Source organism: Carassius carassius, chromosome 13 (assembly GCF_963082965.1).
Source record: "Carassius carassius chromosome 13, fCarCar2.1, whole genome shotgun sequence".
NCBI classification, from domain to species: Eukaryota; Metazoa; Chordata; class Actinopteri; order Cypriniformes; family Cyprinidae; genus Carassius; species Carassius carassius.
In genome coordinates this window covers 7,217,951-7,234,172 of record NC_081767.1, presented here as the reverse complement: position 1 = coordinate 7,234,172, position 16,222 = coordinate 7,217,951, and the positions used below count along the sequence as shown (strand labels likewise).

General features: G+C 37.5%; 1 protein-coding gene across 3 annotated transcripts in view; it reads right to left on the bottom strand.

Moving 5' to 3' along the window:
* Positions 1-919: 919 nt before the first annotated feature.
* Positions 920-16,222, bottom strand: part of LOC132155895 (contactin-5-like) — a 285,593-nt gene continuing 270,290 nt past the window's right edge. For all 3 annotated transcript variants that reach the window (XM_059564654.1, XM_059564656.1, XM_059564655.1), the window contains exons 19-24: positions 10,720-10,954; positions 6,358-6,467; positions 4,127-4,313; positions 3,424-3,536; positions 3,155-3,323; positions 920-1,876 (exon numbers count right to left, since the gene is read on the bottom strand). In XM_059564654.1, coding sequence (XP_059420637.1) covers positions 1,773-1,876; positions 3,155-3,323; positions 3,424-3,536; positions 4,127-4,313; positions 6,358-6,467; positions 10,720-10,954 — 918 coding nt within the window. In that variant the 3' untranslated portion in view covers positions 920-1,772. The remainder of the gene's footprint in view (positions 1,877-3,154; positions 3,324-3,423; positions 3,537-4,126; positions 4,314-6,357; positions 6,468-10,719; positions 10,955-16,222) is intronic.

The following is a 16,222-nucleotide window of genomic DNA, read 5'->3' as shown; positions in this document are numbered from 1 at the left end:
GGCTTTCCTGCATCTAAGCAGATAGTTGAGGCTATCAACGCCATCTATGAGTCCTCTGGTCTTCCCCCGCTGTTGGGAGCCAAGGCTCACTCCACAAGGGGTATGGCGGTCTCCAAGGCCTTCTTAGCGGGGGCGTCCATGCTGGACATCTGCAACGCTGCGGGGTGGTCCACTCTCTTCACATTCGCAAGGTTTTATGGCCTAGATATGCCAGTTACTCCAGACGCTTCTGTTCTCTCGTCCTAAGCTATGCTCTTCGGATACACACTAGGCAGGGATTTGGTAGTCTGGCAGCGTGGGCATATCATTCCCTGTAGCTCGAATTCCTGAAGAGGAATGTCTCTAGGTTACGCATGTAACCATTGTTCCTCGAGGGAACGAGACGCTGCGTCTCGATTCCATAACCCCCGGCACCCCTGCCGGTGCTTGCTGGTACTCGAAGCTGATGCCAGCTGTGCGGCATGTGCTTTTATAGCTTCCTGGTCGCTTACGTCACCCCGCCCGGGACGTCACACTCTTCCATAAAAAGGATTACACATGATATTCAGAGTGGCTCATGCTAAACGCGGTCCCCATAGTGTTTTCGATGCAGCGTCTCGTTACCTCGAGGAACCATGGTTACATGCGTAACCTAGAGACGTTTTCAGCTAATTTTCATTTATGGCTAAACTATTCTTTTAAAGTGGTCAAGTGCTGATTTTTATCCAATCATAATAACAGGTGCAATGAAGGCCTTCAGGTTACTTATCTAGTTCCTTACCATTGAATTCTGGGAGGACACACTCATTCTTGATAAAATAGTTATCTTAATACTCAATTCTATGTCCAACATACTTTGTTGAGAAAGCGAATCCATCAAAATCAATTTACAAGACCTTCCACTGCTCCTCTTCATCTAGAACACAAAACACCAGACACCTTTTAAAAATATACATCACATTTATTTCAACTGTTACAGACCAGCTTTGCTCTGTCAACAGAAATGTTTGGGCATGACGAGTCCAAACCCTTTATGGTTCGTCCATCAGCCCCCCCGTTGCCCAGCAACCTTGCTAGTTCTCAAACCCCACTGAATGTAACAAAAATTAAAACTGAAGTGCAAAAACTTGGACCCAGCCGACCGAAACACAACACTGTTCCACTTTTTTTTTCTCTAAAGGTAACACAATGTACAAAAAGCAAGTCTGGAAATAGTAAGATTTTCAGCACTATAAAAAAATTTTTTTCTTTTTTTTTCTTTGTTGTCTCCACACTCTCCACACGTAAATAAGAAAACAATGCACTTATTTCTATTGAGCTTACTCTGCGTTTGCTTGTTGGGCAGCCGAAGGGTCAAACGAATGCAGTAATGTAAATAGGGAAACCACAGCGGCACAGAGCTGCGGGCGGCCTCAGCAGCTTGGAGAGCTGTTTCGGAAAGCAGTCCATAAGAAAAAAAAAACTCTCTTACAGTTTTGTGGAAATTTTAAACAACTGTCTCCAAACTTTGTACAGCATGATACTACAACGATATTCCAAACAGAAATCTGGAAACAAATATGCCCAGAAAATAAAAACAATGGAGTTGTCTTGATTTGGAGGCATTTCTTGATGCTTGGAAAAAAAGCGTTTCCCTTTGGCTGGCCCTTAGGTCCTCCTGATGGTACAGGCCAAAGCAGGCAGTCTGTGTGGAGGAGGGAGAGCCCATCCCCTTCATACAGAGGTGGCTGGGAGTGGTCTTCAGAAGGAAGGCAGAGGGAACGTTTAAAGGAACAGTACATGACTCAGTAGCCTCACAAAGGAAAACAAGGCACCATTAATGACAGGAAAAGAGCAGTCCATGTCAAGCCTGGAGACAGAGTCTGGACAGAGAGCTGGCCACTTTTCGCACGCACTCCTGGAATTGAGAAAAAAAAAAGAGAGAAATTAGAAATTTATGTATTGTAACATCAGTTCACATGATGCTCATGAAAACAGTGTACATTTTTAAACTTTATAGTTGAGACGTAACAAACTTCTTTTTGTGAAATATTTTATTTCTAACAAGAAGAAAAAAAAAACAACCTTTTGGTTACATCAGAGAAACCCCTTTCACCAAAAATATCTACTTATTTTTTTATCTACTTATTTATTATTATAATTTTTTTACGATTTTAAGTTTAAGTTTCAATCACACATTAGCATTTTCACAATTTTCTGATGTCAATTAATGGTCACATGACATCCAGATAAAGAAAATATCTTTTTGATTATTTAATTTGGATTGTTTTTATTGCTATATTTTTCATTTATATGATTTGTACACTTTATCAACTCATGAACCCTAGACTTTTCCCTGAAAAGAACTCTCGGTGGTTCTCGATCCCCAGTTTCTGTTTAAATTAACTTAATTGATTGATTTAAATTGACCAAAAACAATAAATTATTAAAACCTTAAGAAAAATGTAAATGAAGAAAAAACATATGAATAAAAACTTAAATGAATTAATACAAACTATACTGTATATACTATAATAAATGTTATCTCAATTTTATTAAAATACCACTGGTGGGAGATCTTCAATATTTAAACTTTTCATTAATCTTTCACGTTCACGTTTATTGGTTTAAATAGAAAATAAAAATAAATCATTTAAAGTGTGCACACACTGACATCACTGTAGTTTTCAAAGAAGCAGTTTGATATGAGGATGGAGTATCAGCTATTACCAACAGCAAACAATAGACTCTGATCTGTTTCAATCTGAAAGTAGCTTAAGACTAAACTTATCTAAAAAACAATGTTTGAATGCAGTCTGGGCAATTTTAAAGAGGTTTGAGCTGTAATAACTGCAGAAAGTTGTGGAGAAGTAAAAGGCCACACAGAGCTACTTTGCAAGTACTATAATTACATTTTACATAGCAGAAAGAAAATACAGGTCTTGGGGATAAAAGCAAAAACGAATTTGGTAATATTTGCTCTAAAATAGCCCACTAGTCCTAGTAGTATAATGATGGTAAGCTTCAAATTTGTCTTTCCTTTTGAGAGAGGAGGAAAACTTAATTGGTTGTGTTGATGTGCAAAGGGAAGGTAATTAAAGGGGAATTATGCGGAAGCAGTCAAGCCTAATGGCATATGTACACATCCTCAAATCTAAAAAACCACCCAGTGAATGTGACCCGAGCCATCGCCTACCTGAAGAGGTGAGCACTCTGACCTGAGCGCTGGCGGCTCCTTCACCTCCTTCGCTGACTGCGCGCACCTCGATGATGTATGTTCCCCCCTCAGGTAGCGTCAGGACCACGGCTGAGTTTGGAGTCCTCATGACTTGGCTGTGGCCCCGTCCCTCTTGACGCAATAATACCTACAATGACAAAAAAAACAACAACAAACAACAACCTTCAAACTTGTACAGTTATGTTGTGTTTTACTTTACATCCAAAGTATCTGTGTGCGATACTGACCTTGTACCCAATGACTTCTGACTCATTGTCCCTTGCTTTCACTGGATCCCAGGATAAAGAAACATTGTTTCCCTCCTGAATCCACATCACGTTGCCTGGGGGTAGACTTGGGGCTTAAAAGACAGTCAAAGAGAGAAAGATAACCAACTAAAAAGATAAAAAGCTCTATAAAAGCTCTGTAATGAACAATAATCAGATTAAATGTATATACAAACTATTATCCTCCTCTCAAGAAAATAAGCACTTCTGGTTCCATCATCAATGGATCAAAATCAATGGGTTGTTTTTTAATAGGGTTTTTGGTTAAACGCCTGAAATCAATCTGTGGTAAACACAAGCTAAATATATATTTTTTTACGTTTTATTCTACACAATATACATGAAATACATCAATGATACCACCTTGTAATTATAAAAAAACTTTTACTTGTCTTGAAAACACCAGTATACAATATTTAAATTAGACTGCAGAGGTTGTAGGACACATTAAATCAGATTTTTATTTTTGGCAATAGTATTTAGGCTTTAAAATGTACCAAGGTTTTTGGTAAAACATAATACCAAGAGGAATACAAAGAGTACATGTCTAAGAGCTTTATTGATTCATTCATTCATTATTTGACAATTTTCTTGGATCTTGAACAGTCTTATTTGTCACTGAAGCTTTTTAATTTTATAAAAGAGCTGTTTCAAGGGAACTCACCATTTTTCTTGGTGCTGATCTTGATGGGTGAGCTGGCTGGTCCTTGACCAACGCTGTTGAATCCCTTCACAGAGATCAGATATTGCGTGTTTCCCTCCAGCCCCGTCAGCAGCAGGGTAGTCTCATTCCCCGTCGTCCTCTTCTTCTTCCCCGTCTCCTCCTGCTCCATGTCCTTCCAGAAGCTCACCTGTTCCCAACAAGACAATCTGCTTCACTTTCTGTCTTTGATTCATTTAAGATTGTTTTGTAGTGAGAAAGAAAACGAGACTGAGTTGCCTCAATAAATCAAAAAGTGTAAGTAGCAAATTTCATGAGATATTGCGTCCCTTGGTTTTGGTCATACATTTTGCATGAAGGGCATAATAGGCGAGCATGTAATACTGTTATCTCCCTGTGATGAAATATGATAATCTTTCTCATTGGAGGACAAAACTGTGTAATTTCACTGCAAATAATACATATAAATAAATAAATATTTTCTTTATTCAGAAAGCATAACAGTTGCAGAAATTATTAGGAAAACAAGAGGTTCACAATCATATATGTGCCTCTTTTTTTCCAAAACCAATGAGCTGCCTTTCTGTCTACCGCCTACATAGGCAGTTGCCTTCTCAGGCAACATCCTAACCATCTTAGAACCTCATAAGTGACTGTTTTGGAACATTCTGCATAGGCAGCAATTGTCATACATTGCTCCTCAGAAGACTTGACTTTAGAGTTGTACTGTTAGTATTTTGCTAAGCTAATACCACTTGAATGTGCTTTAATGGGTCATGAATTGAGAAATAAAGATTCCCTTTATCTTTTGACATGTAAGAGCTCATCTTACTGTAAAAACATCCTGCAAGTTTCAGAATTCAAAACATTCTTGTTAGTCTAAAAACAGCTTATATTAAAGCCAGTCTACCAAAATGGCAGTTTGTGGAATGTGCCACTTTATGACTTAGTGTAGCTAAAGACCTCCTCCACAGAACAAGATCAACAGCTGCTTCAACATCATTGCCTGGTTAGCCCTGTCCACCGATTCACACATGTATTGTAAATAATGAGAGAGGCAAATGCAGGTCTACGCAGAAACCAAATGATAAAGATTCCTTTACAAGACACAATTCAAAGCAGGATTTTCAGAAAGACTTAAATAAAGCGTCCATCTATGAAGGCTTTAGACTCTCAAACATACACAACTGTTATGCCAATCATAGCAGTGGGCGTTTACTTCTAAATCTACAATCCACCACACACCTATTCAAACAGAGCAGCCCAAAGGATAATAAAAACGTTATAAGAAGACCTCAGAGAACAGTACAAAATAATAATAATAAAAAGTTTATGACCCTTTAAAAACATATAGAACACACATTTACTGTATTGAGAAACATGATTTGTTTTTAATTAGATTAGGTACTATACTGTTATTTTATGTCTATATGTATGTGTGTCTATATAGTTTTTATTAGTTTTTAGTACATTAAGTTAAACTAAATTACTGTTACAAAGATTGAAATACTAGCTGAAATGAAACCAGTTTTTATATATTATTTCAGGTAATGTTTATTTTTACAAAAATCTTTAATGAATAGAAAGATAAAAAAGAAAAGCATTTATTTTAAATAAATTGTTTGCAATAATTTAAACGTCTTAGCTGTCATTTTTGATCAGTGAAATAATCCTTACTGAATTAAAGTGTTAATTTCTATATAAATTAATTCTTACTAACCCCAAACTTCTGAAAGTTACAGTCAATAATCAATCAATCAATCAATCAATCAATCAATCAGTGAAATAAAATATATCATGGTTTCCACAAGCTCCAAATCAGCATTTTAGAATTATTTCTAAAAGATCATGTGACACTGAAGACTGGAGTAATGGTTCTTGTAAATCTAATACATATTAATATTAATACACTAATATGTATTAAATATACATATTCAACATATATATATATATATATATATATATATATATATATTACATTATGTCTTAGATCTAATAAATCCAGCCTTGGTGAGCATAAGAGGCTTCTTTTAAAAACATTACAAAATCTTACTGACCCCAGACTTTTGAACACTTATATAATATATATATATATATATATATATATATATATATATTATATTTTCATATTAATCATATACACACAACAAATATTTTTCTTAGATTTCCACCATACATTATGCTGTCTAGGTAGGCAGCAAAACCATCTATTCATTCATTTCTCCCTCTCTTACCTCATATCCTTGGGGTCTTCCAGGGCCAGGATTGGGTGGCTTCCAAATCACTTTAATTTCGGAGGAGGAGATTGCGAATGCCTGCACTTCTGAAGGAGGCTCCCTGGGTTCTGCAATTTAAAAGTAGAATACTTAAGATTTCATAACAAATAACATATAAAACTAATCTCAAATCATACATCATACCTGCTTGATGAAGTGTTTGCAATACATTTCATTAATATCTCTTATGTGTTAATAGTCAGAGCGAAGAGTCTAAGCGAATGTAAATGGTAAGTTGCGAAGCCCTGTGATCATGAGGGAGAATCCCTCCATGAGAGATGACAGAGACACATCCATCATATTAGCAGCAGTCACAGCAAACATCACTTGCATGGTTACAATTAAATCAGCCTGACACAGTGTGATCATACACTGAAACTGTTTGGTCCTCTTGATAATTTCTGTGTTCAAGTCCACACCAACAATTAAAATTATATCATCATTTCCCCATCAGGTGCAAGACAAAATTAGAAATTCTGATGAGTTGTGCTTTTAAAAAGAATACAAAAGTACAATAAAAGCAGTCTACATGCCTAATGCACCATATTCTAAGTCATATGATCAACTGAATTTTAGGTCATTATTGACAGAATTCTGTCTAGTTCTCCTTGTCTAATTGGAATTGATATTTCAAATCAAATCTTTTCAGTGAAATCAGTTGATCTAGTTCACAAATGTGACTCATTCGGTTCTCAAGTTCTACTCACTCAATGATCCCATCAAAATGGTTAACCAGCTTCAAAAAAGTAACAAAAAATAAAAAATAAAAATAATACTAATTGTCTAGCACCACTCTTTTTTAACCAATCACAAAGAAAAGTGACTTGTTAACCATACAATCAAGAAACAATTGTAATGTATACCCTTGTGTAAACGAAGTGTGCTTAAGTGTATTAAATATGCTACTTTAAGAAATACTAAAGCACATGTAAAATACTGGATTATAATTTGAACTGTAAGTGTGTTATTTGATAATACCTTTAAAGAATTTATTTGATCTGGACTAAATTGCAACTTCATTAAAATACATTTAAATGTATGACATACAAGTTTCACAAGAAATACAAAGTTTTTATTATTTACTATAAAAAACAAAACAAATAATTAAATAATATTATTAAATTATTTATTATTATATACTAAAGTTTTAGTTTGCCATAAATACTTGTCAGACATTTGTCAGTACACTTTAGCCATATTTCAAATAACTGTGAAATTACATGAAACAATGTACTTAATTACTACTTATGTTAGCCAAAAAAACGTGCATTTAATATAAATTTAAGCTAATACATTTTCGGTTAACTATAAAACACTGTGAAATTACATATACGTACAATTTACTTAATTCCTACGTATATGAACCAAAAATAACTCTAAAGTTCAACTAACTTCTTTTTGTCAGGATTCTGGACTGTCTGTTGTGTTTTACCTCTGTCTTAGTTCCTGTTTTCCTTGTTGGTCATGTTTCCTGGTCTTGTTTAGTCTGATGATTACTTGATGATTCCATGCACCAGGGTTCCCCTGACTGATTGCCCTGTGTTTATAAGCCCCAGTCTGTTCAGTTTGGTTTTGTTAGTTCTACTTATTGATGTCAACCTCTACTGCTACTTGTATTCTCCTGGTTCCTTTGATTAAAATCTTACTTGTTGATGTATTCTACGTCTCTTTGTTCCTCCCATTCCCTTGCTCCAGTGAAGAGTGACAGAAGACCCGACCAAAACAGTTACCTCCATATGTGTCCCTCCATTTTTGTTTCCATTTTTTCCTCAGTTTTTTGTTTCCGTTGTGTCTATGGATCCTCTCCTTCGTCCAGATCGCTCTAGGGCCACACCACACTGTTCCTGGTGCTTGCCAACACGCTCTGTGCATTCTTCACCACGGCTGAGGGTGAGCTATATATGGAGCGACGACTTTGCCACACCAAAGAGGAGAGGGCTCCCATTCCTAAGTTCTGGCCTGAAAGCCCGGATACTCACAAATGCCTGCCCTCCCACCCGCTTCTGCCTCCTCCTCCGCTGTAGTCTGGCAGCCCCTCTGCTCACCCTCAGCCCACCATCTATGCCGTGTGAGATCTGCGGGACTACCATCCTCCAGCGTAGCTGTGGCTGGAGTTTCCTTTGACTCCGCCTCCAGCCTCGAAGCCCTGTACTCCTCCTTGGCCTGTGGACCCGTCAGCTCCACCATGGCTCCTAGCCCCCTCCTCTCCACCATGGTCGGCAGTCCACTAGCTCTGCCAGGCTCCCTCATCTCTCCGGCTCTGCCTTGGTCTGGTGTCGACCATCCTGTGTCTCTGGGCTCCACTCCTCTGGCTTCGCCTCGTCCCTTTGTCCCTCTGGCTCAGTCAGGATCCTTCATCCCCTTGGCTTCTCCTCAGTCCTCTGTCACTCTGGCTCCACTGTGGCCTTCCAGATCCATGCCTTTGTGTCAGTCACCGGCCCCATCTGCTCCACCTAGGACCCTGGCTCATGGGCTCTCTGTCTTCATCTCGGGCTTCTCCACCACCCACGGAGTCGACGGTCCGTCCTCCTCTTGACCCTCAAGTTACCACCCATGTCCCCCATCTGTTGTTCTACGGCGCGAAGACGTGCCTTCCGGTAGGGGTAATGTCAGGATACTGGACTGTCTGTCATGTCTTAGTTCCTGTTTTTCTTTTTTGGTCTTGTTTCATGTTCTTGTTTAGTTTGATTACTTTATGATTCCATGCACCTGTGTTCCCCTGATTGCCCTGTGATTATAAGCCCCAGTCGGTTCAGTTTGGTTTTGTCGGGTCTACTTGTTGATGTCAACCTCTCCTGTTACGTGTGTTTTCCTGGTTCATCTGATGTCATTAAAAGCTTACTTCTTGATGTACTGCACATCTCCAAGTTCCTCCTGTTCCCCAGCATAGCATGACACATTTAATATAATACATTTTCTGTTAACTCTAAATAATATATAATTAAGTGTCTGAAAACATTGTATTCAGTTCACTTAAGTATATTATTTTTATTTCACTAATATGTATTGTTAATATATACAGTATATATATATTGTGGCAGGAGGAGCAAATGACAGACACAGTGAGCGTGTTGCAGGCCTCGGAGAGGCTTTTATTAACAGAAAATAAAGCAAAACAGGAAAATAAAGTGTCCAAAGGGGGAGAGTGTCCAAAACAACAGGGAATCTGGTGTCCTCATCGTGCTGCGGGGTTCCTGTGGGTCAGGCAGTGTTCACGGAGGAAGGGTCGAGGTAAGGGGCTGGGCTCTTCAACAGCAGCGGTGATGAGTAGGCTTGTCGCGATAGTCGTTAAATCAATTAATCGCACGAAAAAAAAAATTAGCTCTATTTTTTCAGCCACGATAATTTATTTTTTTATTTTTTATTTAACAATTTTTACATGTCATGATGTGGGGTTAGTCTGGAGCGCAGCCTGTGGACTGCCCACGGCAGAAAACACCCTCTCCGATGGCACAGATGTCCCGGGAATAAAGAGATAACGTCTCCAGCTTTGGGAAGCGCCTTTCATTTGCTTGTGGATGTTTGCGTCGCAAATTTATGGAGAAAAGTAAAAAAACCTCTCTTTTTTAAAAAACAAAAGGGAATATCACCCCGAAGGAAGCTGATTGAGTTGGTCCTTGTCACATGGCCTGATGCGCTTGCGTCATTCTGAAAAGCTGAGATGTTTTTAACTAGATGTGGTGTGGACGCGCCTGGAAAAAACGTGCGCGTTTGCGTCTCTTCCATTATGAGCGTGCATCCGGCATTTTAAATAACGAACTTGAGCACGTGTACCTGCGTTATTATGCCATTATCATTATATTATTTTAAACTGGTCTTAGGAGACAATATTATCGTTTATCGCGATAATTTCTTATATGTGAACAAAATTTGTTATCGTGACAGGCCTAGTGATGAGACTCCATTTACAACTCCTGTCAGGAGTCTGGTGAAGGGCGGCGATGGGGTGCCAATGAAAATTAGGGGGGAGGCAGCTGACTTGTCACAATATATATATATATATATATATATATATATATATAGTTATAGTTATACTAAAATGTATTTCTTTTTTCAAAAGGGTATATAATGTTTACTCTCAGTATGTGTACTGTTGGATTTAGCATTTTGACTTTTGTACATTTATACTGTAGTACCTGCATCTTAAAATATGGCCACGATGTCATACAATACATCCATATACAGCCCAGGATTAGCTGTTTGGTGATGTACTTAAAAGTTAAAAAAACTCTGTCTATACTGTTGAGCTGCGCGTTATTGAAGTTATAGAAGGCAGAAATATATCCCATCAATCAGAACAAGGACACATCTGACCCTCACCTCCCTCTGCAGAGAACACAGTAACCACCTCGCTGAATGGCCCATCTCCTTTGTTGTTATACACCCCCACCCGCACCTCAAATGGTGTGAGAGGAGGGAAGGTCTCGTCTCTGTATTTATAGGTGGTGGAGTCTGCCGAGGTCACCATTTTCTCTTTCCACCCACGTGTGCCATTGGCTCGGAATGCCACGATGTAGCCGAAACCTTCTCCATTTTGGAATTCTTCAGAGATGGGCTGAGAATGAAAAAAAGACAATTCTTATGTGCTCTGGATTTATTTCCAGGATGATAATGTTTCAAAGTCACACTGTTTACAAAAATTCTTAAAATATCGCTCAAAATATCTGAGTTTGCTTAAAAAATAAATAAAAAATGAATAAATAAATAAAAAAATCTCTGCAGTGGGATTGGAAATTGGAAAAGGTTCCTAATAACAAACAGCCAGCTGAGCTCGGAGAAATGAGGGAAGGGTAAACGGTCACGCAGCAGGTTATTTATGGAGAATTTTGCTTGAGAATTATCAGCCCTGAAGATGTAGTCTGGCCAATTATTTGACTCCAGCACAATCCTGTGTAATGAAATAAATACATAAAAATGCTATTTTCTGGTTATATTAGCAGGTGCTAGTTAAAAAATAACTTCAACTAAATTAAAGTTTAAAATTCAATCGTGTCCTCAATTAACTGTGTGGAAACTGAATGTTAAAAGCATATTATGTTAAAGAGTCAACACAGCCGTGCTGGAACAACGCCACTGACATCTGAACATTTAGCTCTGATTCTAATAATAATTATAGCTTTCAAAATATCAGAGCCAGCGTTGATTTTATTACTATTATTTAAGTCAAAAAGAAAATCAGAATTGAACCTACTTACAATACATCCTTTGGTAACACTTTATTTTAAGGTGTCCTTTTTACACGTTACGTGTTCTTACTATTAACATAACAATTAATTATGCATAATTACATGCAAGTAACCCTAATCTTTCTTTCTTTCTCTTTCTTTCTTTCTTTCTTTCTTTCTTTCTTTCTTTCTTTCTTTCTTTCTTTCTTTCTTTCTTTCTTTCTTTCTTTCTCTTTCTTTCTTTCTTCTTTATTCTATTTATTTTATTTCATGTGCTTACATGTCCGAACATCCTATCCATTTTATTTTTAGTTAATTATATTATCAAATTACTTTCCCTTAAAAGAGACTCTATAACTACTCAATGCCATTTATGTAGTGGTTTACAACACAGGTTAATTTTACATCCTGCACAATATTTGGCTGATCTACAAATCTCCCCCCCCCCCCACACCCATCATACAGCTTCAGAAACACAGAGAAGCTTTAAACAAGTAACCACAAAATAATTTCAATCTCCATTTTTTTCCAGTTAAATGACATTCTTTGTTATGTCGTTCAGACAAAGAAGCAACACTAAATGGCACAGAATTACATCAAAATGTCAAAGACTCCCAAATGAATCGGGGAGACTTTCAGTTGTAATGAAACAGATGACTTGTGAATGTCAAGCACTTTGATTGTGAGCCTGAACACATCAATTAAAGGTGTGCTAATTCAACACATCCAAGCATACAACGAGAGCCCGCCATTGTTCTGTGAACCATATCAATGTCTTTTAAAAGGGCTTGGTTCAGGCCCTCAAGTAAATAAAATGTGCGGGTGATGCCATTTTGTGAATAATGAGTCAAATATCAATTAATCTATGGTGCAATGGTGGTGTCTTTGGAAATCACCTAGTGATAGTGAATGATGAATGCTAATGCTCTGCTTTAGATTGAAGTCCTTGAACACTTCACTGATTAAAATGTATAGTATCAATATTTTATTATTTATTATGCACCTTTTCCCTGTGAACCTGTTTTTCAATCTTGCTGTGTACAATTAAAGTAGTCCACAAATCTTGTGAGACTTCGTGAGAGCCACTTGTTTATGAATTTAACATCACAGTGCAGTGTTTGCTGCTGGTTCCTGGTGCACGCACTTGATGCAATTAACAAATGATCCTACACAATCCTATCTGATAAAACTGTATGGACGCATTCAAAGTTTTTCAGACAGCTGCGAATGGTGACTTTATTCTACATTAAATGATCGCAAACATATTAACATTTTAGAGTTCAACATATTATGCAGAATGAACTAGGTTTCCACTGTGTACTACCAAACTTCAAAATACAAGTGGTGAGAAGGTATTTTCCAAATGAACTCTGTTGAGGAGTGACTCAGATCCAGGTTTGGAATGTTTTATTTGAGTCTAGTGGTTTAGGTGCTGTTCACACAGGAATCCAAAGGTTGACTCCTTAAATCAAAAACACGAACAATTAACAGCCAAATATGTGTGTCTGACATATCTCTAAATTAAAAATACCAAAAATAAACAACACAAGCGCCTCGCATGATTTTGTCAGTGAAAACTGCATTGCTGTGCTGTGTGAAGTGCATGAATTAAAACAATGTTCAGGACTACATTATATATATATATATATATATATATATATATATATATATATATATATATATATATATATATATATATATATATATATATATATAAATAATATAATATTGCATTGAAAAAAAAAACCTTGTCATCAAGGGAATACATTTAATGTAAAAGAACAAACAGTTATTTTAAATTACAATAATATTAAACATTTTTGTAAATGGTAAATAATTCATAATAATAAAAAGCCCCTGCTCTTAAGACACATCCACACAATAATAGAGGAAATGCAGTATTAGAATATACTATTTGATGTTGTGATACTTGATCTAGTACCATAAGACACACACACACACACACACAAAAAAGGTATTGCAACAACTTTTTTCCGTCCCCCCCACCCCTCGCCATTATAGAAATTAGTGTTGGGTGATATGGTCATTTTTCAAATCATCATATCGTCAGCCCGTGAGATCGATGAGACATGATATTATCGTGCATGGGTGGAGCAAGCGAGACTCAGAGAGACTCTTTGTTCTTGTCATAGCATAACTATTTGGTGTTTTACAATGCGCAGGTGCGCAAGAGAGAGCCTATGGGATCACAAATAATCAAAAAAATAAACTATCTTTAAACATACTGATAAACTAATGTTAAATATAAAAATACTTTAAAACAGCTAGTTCATATATAGTCGGTCACAACTGTCATATTGTGCGTACTGTGACAAATCTGCCGCATCTGCGCACAGAAGTTATCAGTCTAAATGTTCTGCAAAATCAGTCAACGGTGAAATTAATTTAAAGTCCAACAGTTTTACACTAATATTGGACATAAACGAACACGTTAAAGTATTTAAAACAGGTAAGTTAATATATTTGGAGTAAAGTTGAATTGAACTGAAGCATCAGTCATACAGTGCTTCGGACCGCACGCCCCATTAACGAGATCGACGCACCACCACAGAAACAAGAATGAGATGTATTCTAACATAACTATGGCATTAAACTCCGTTAGTGAGGGCTCATTTAAAATATTGCACATATATAGGCCATTCAGATTACTTGTTAAAGTGCAATGGAATTCCTTATATCTGCAGACGATGTACGTCTGTTTGTGGATGGAGACTTTTTAACGGCCAAAATGATGTAATTTGCATGCATCACATTATAGTGAGGTGTGCTGAAAATAATAACAAGGCGGCAGAGCGAACTTATCATCTATAGTGGTTCTCATGAGAACCACTATGGATGATAAGTTTGCTCTGCCGCCTTGTTATTATTTTGTCTTTACTTTATTTCTATCGCCAAGAAAGAGTTAATCTCTCACGTATGAGAAGAGCGCATTGCCGTGTACCAGCCATTAAATGTGTGGGATACCAACTCCTCGTTTTCTATCTCTTTCATTTCATGGATTTAACGAGTTATCTGAGACAAAGCGTTACAACTTCTTAATCGACTTCAGTCTCTAATCCTCTTTAGCGTGCGTGCTGTGTGAAATGCGGTGCTGAAGTGAAATAGCTGGGCAGTTTGATAGCCGAATTATAATAGGCCTCCTAATAAAAATTACCAATAATAATAGTTATTATTATTATAATTTAATACATTAATAGGATAATGAGCCTAATATCGTCTTGACTATCGACAGAGACATCTGCTTATGTTGATATCTCTGACTATGGTCAATACACGATACTATAGTCTATCTGCACAACCCTAATAGGAATTCAAAATGAGGGTAAGCAAATTATAAATGCTTTAAGATTTCACTTACACACAGTTGCCAATTCTACCATGCAATTATAAAGCACTTCTCCTGATACATATTTTATTTCTAGAGGAAAATTTGCTAATTAGGGTGAGTATTCACAATGTGGTTAGCATTTTACTATGCTAAAACACCTAAATCATTCTTTTTTTTTTTTTTTTAAAGACATCTTGCTTGATGTTTTTCTGAGGGGGGATATATCAGAGTCTGTCTGTGACACCTGCCAGGCATTTAATAGAATGCAATGCAATCTATTAAGGGAGATAGAAATTTAATTAAAATCTAAGCCGGCAGATTTAAATCTTGGGCAATTTTAATAATTGACAAACACCTGTACTCTCCTCTCTGTTTGGCAGCGAATCTGTCCGTCACGCCAAATTTTGACTGATTTCCACCCGCTTCCTAAATTATCACGTCCCTTGGCGGCAGCACTCAAAATAAGAGGAAGACAGATGATGGAAGAAAATAAGCTGTACCTTCACACAAAATACTTTAGCACACACATTTAGAGCCATGGCAGTGTAATTAACTCACTCTAGTGTTACTAGTAATTGAATTAACAACCCTTGAACCAACATTATTGGTGCTGGCTGAGCCTTTCTGCATGGAGCGACCAATAAATATGCATTTTAAAAAAGGACAAATCAGTTCTGCTACAAAATGAAGTGGAACATGCATCTAAAAAGACTGTTTGGCAAAGGAGTGGCACTGACAGTGCAAATGGTGTCTGTTGGCGGTCTGATATCGGCATGCATGGTGGGCCATGGCAGGCATTGTATAGGAAGTAGGGCAAGTGTAATGGTCCAGTCCATTGCTCCTGGTGCCCATAATACTATTTCTCTCACTGCAGACACTAATAAGCAGACGGGCCGAGCTGTTTAGTTATTCATCCTGTTTAATAAGCAGCTCTCTGCCCAGCCACCCTGGTCTTCCACAACCGCCCAGAGATAATTGGAGAGGCAACGCAGCAGCCAGTTCACGTGCCCTGAATGCCAAAGCAACACGCAACTTCCCATATCCGCCAGTATTGATTGGAGATGCAGAGCCAATTCAGTGGTTCTAAAGTGGTTAATCAGGACACAGACAAACAGGGTGGGGCCAAAAAAGAGCTATATGGGATTGTGCCAGAGAAGAGGACATTAACGTTTGCACATTGCTGGGGAGGCTACATTAACACATATCTGTTTTCTGGGACTGATGATTGTATTCAACAGGTGTGACTCCCAAATTTCCTATTTAGATGTGACCTGAATCCTGCATGAATTGTCAAAGTCATGCCTTTTCT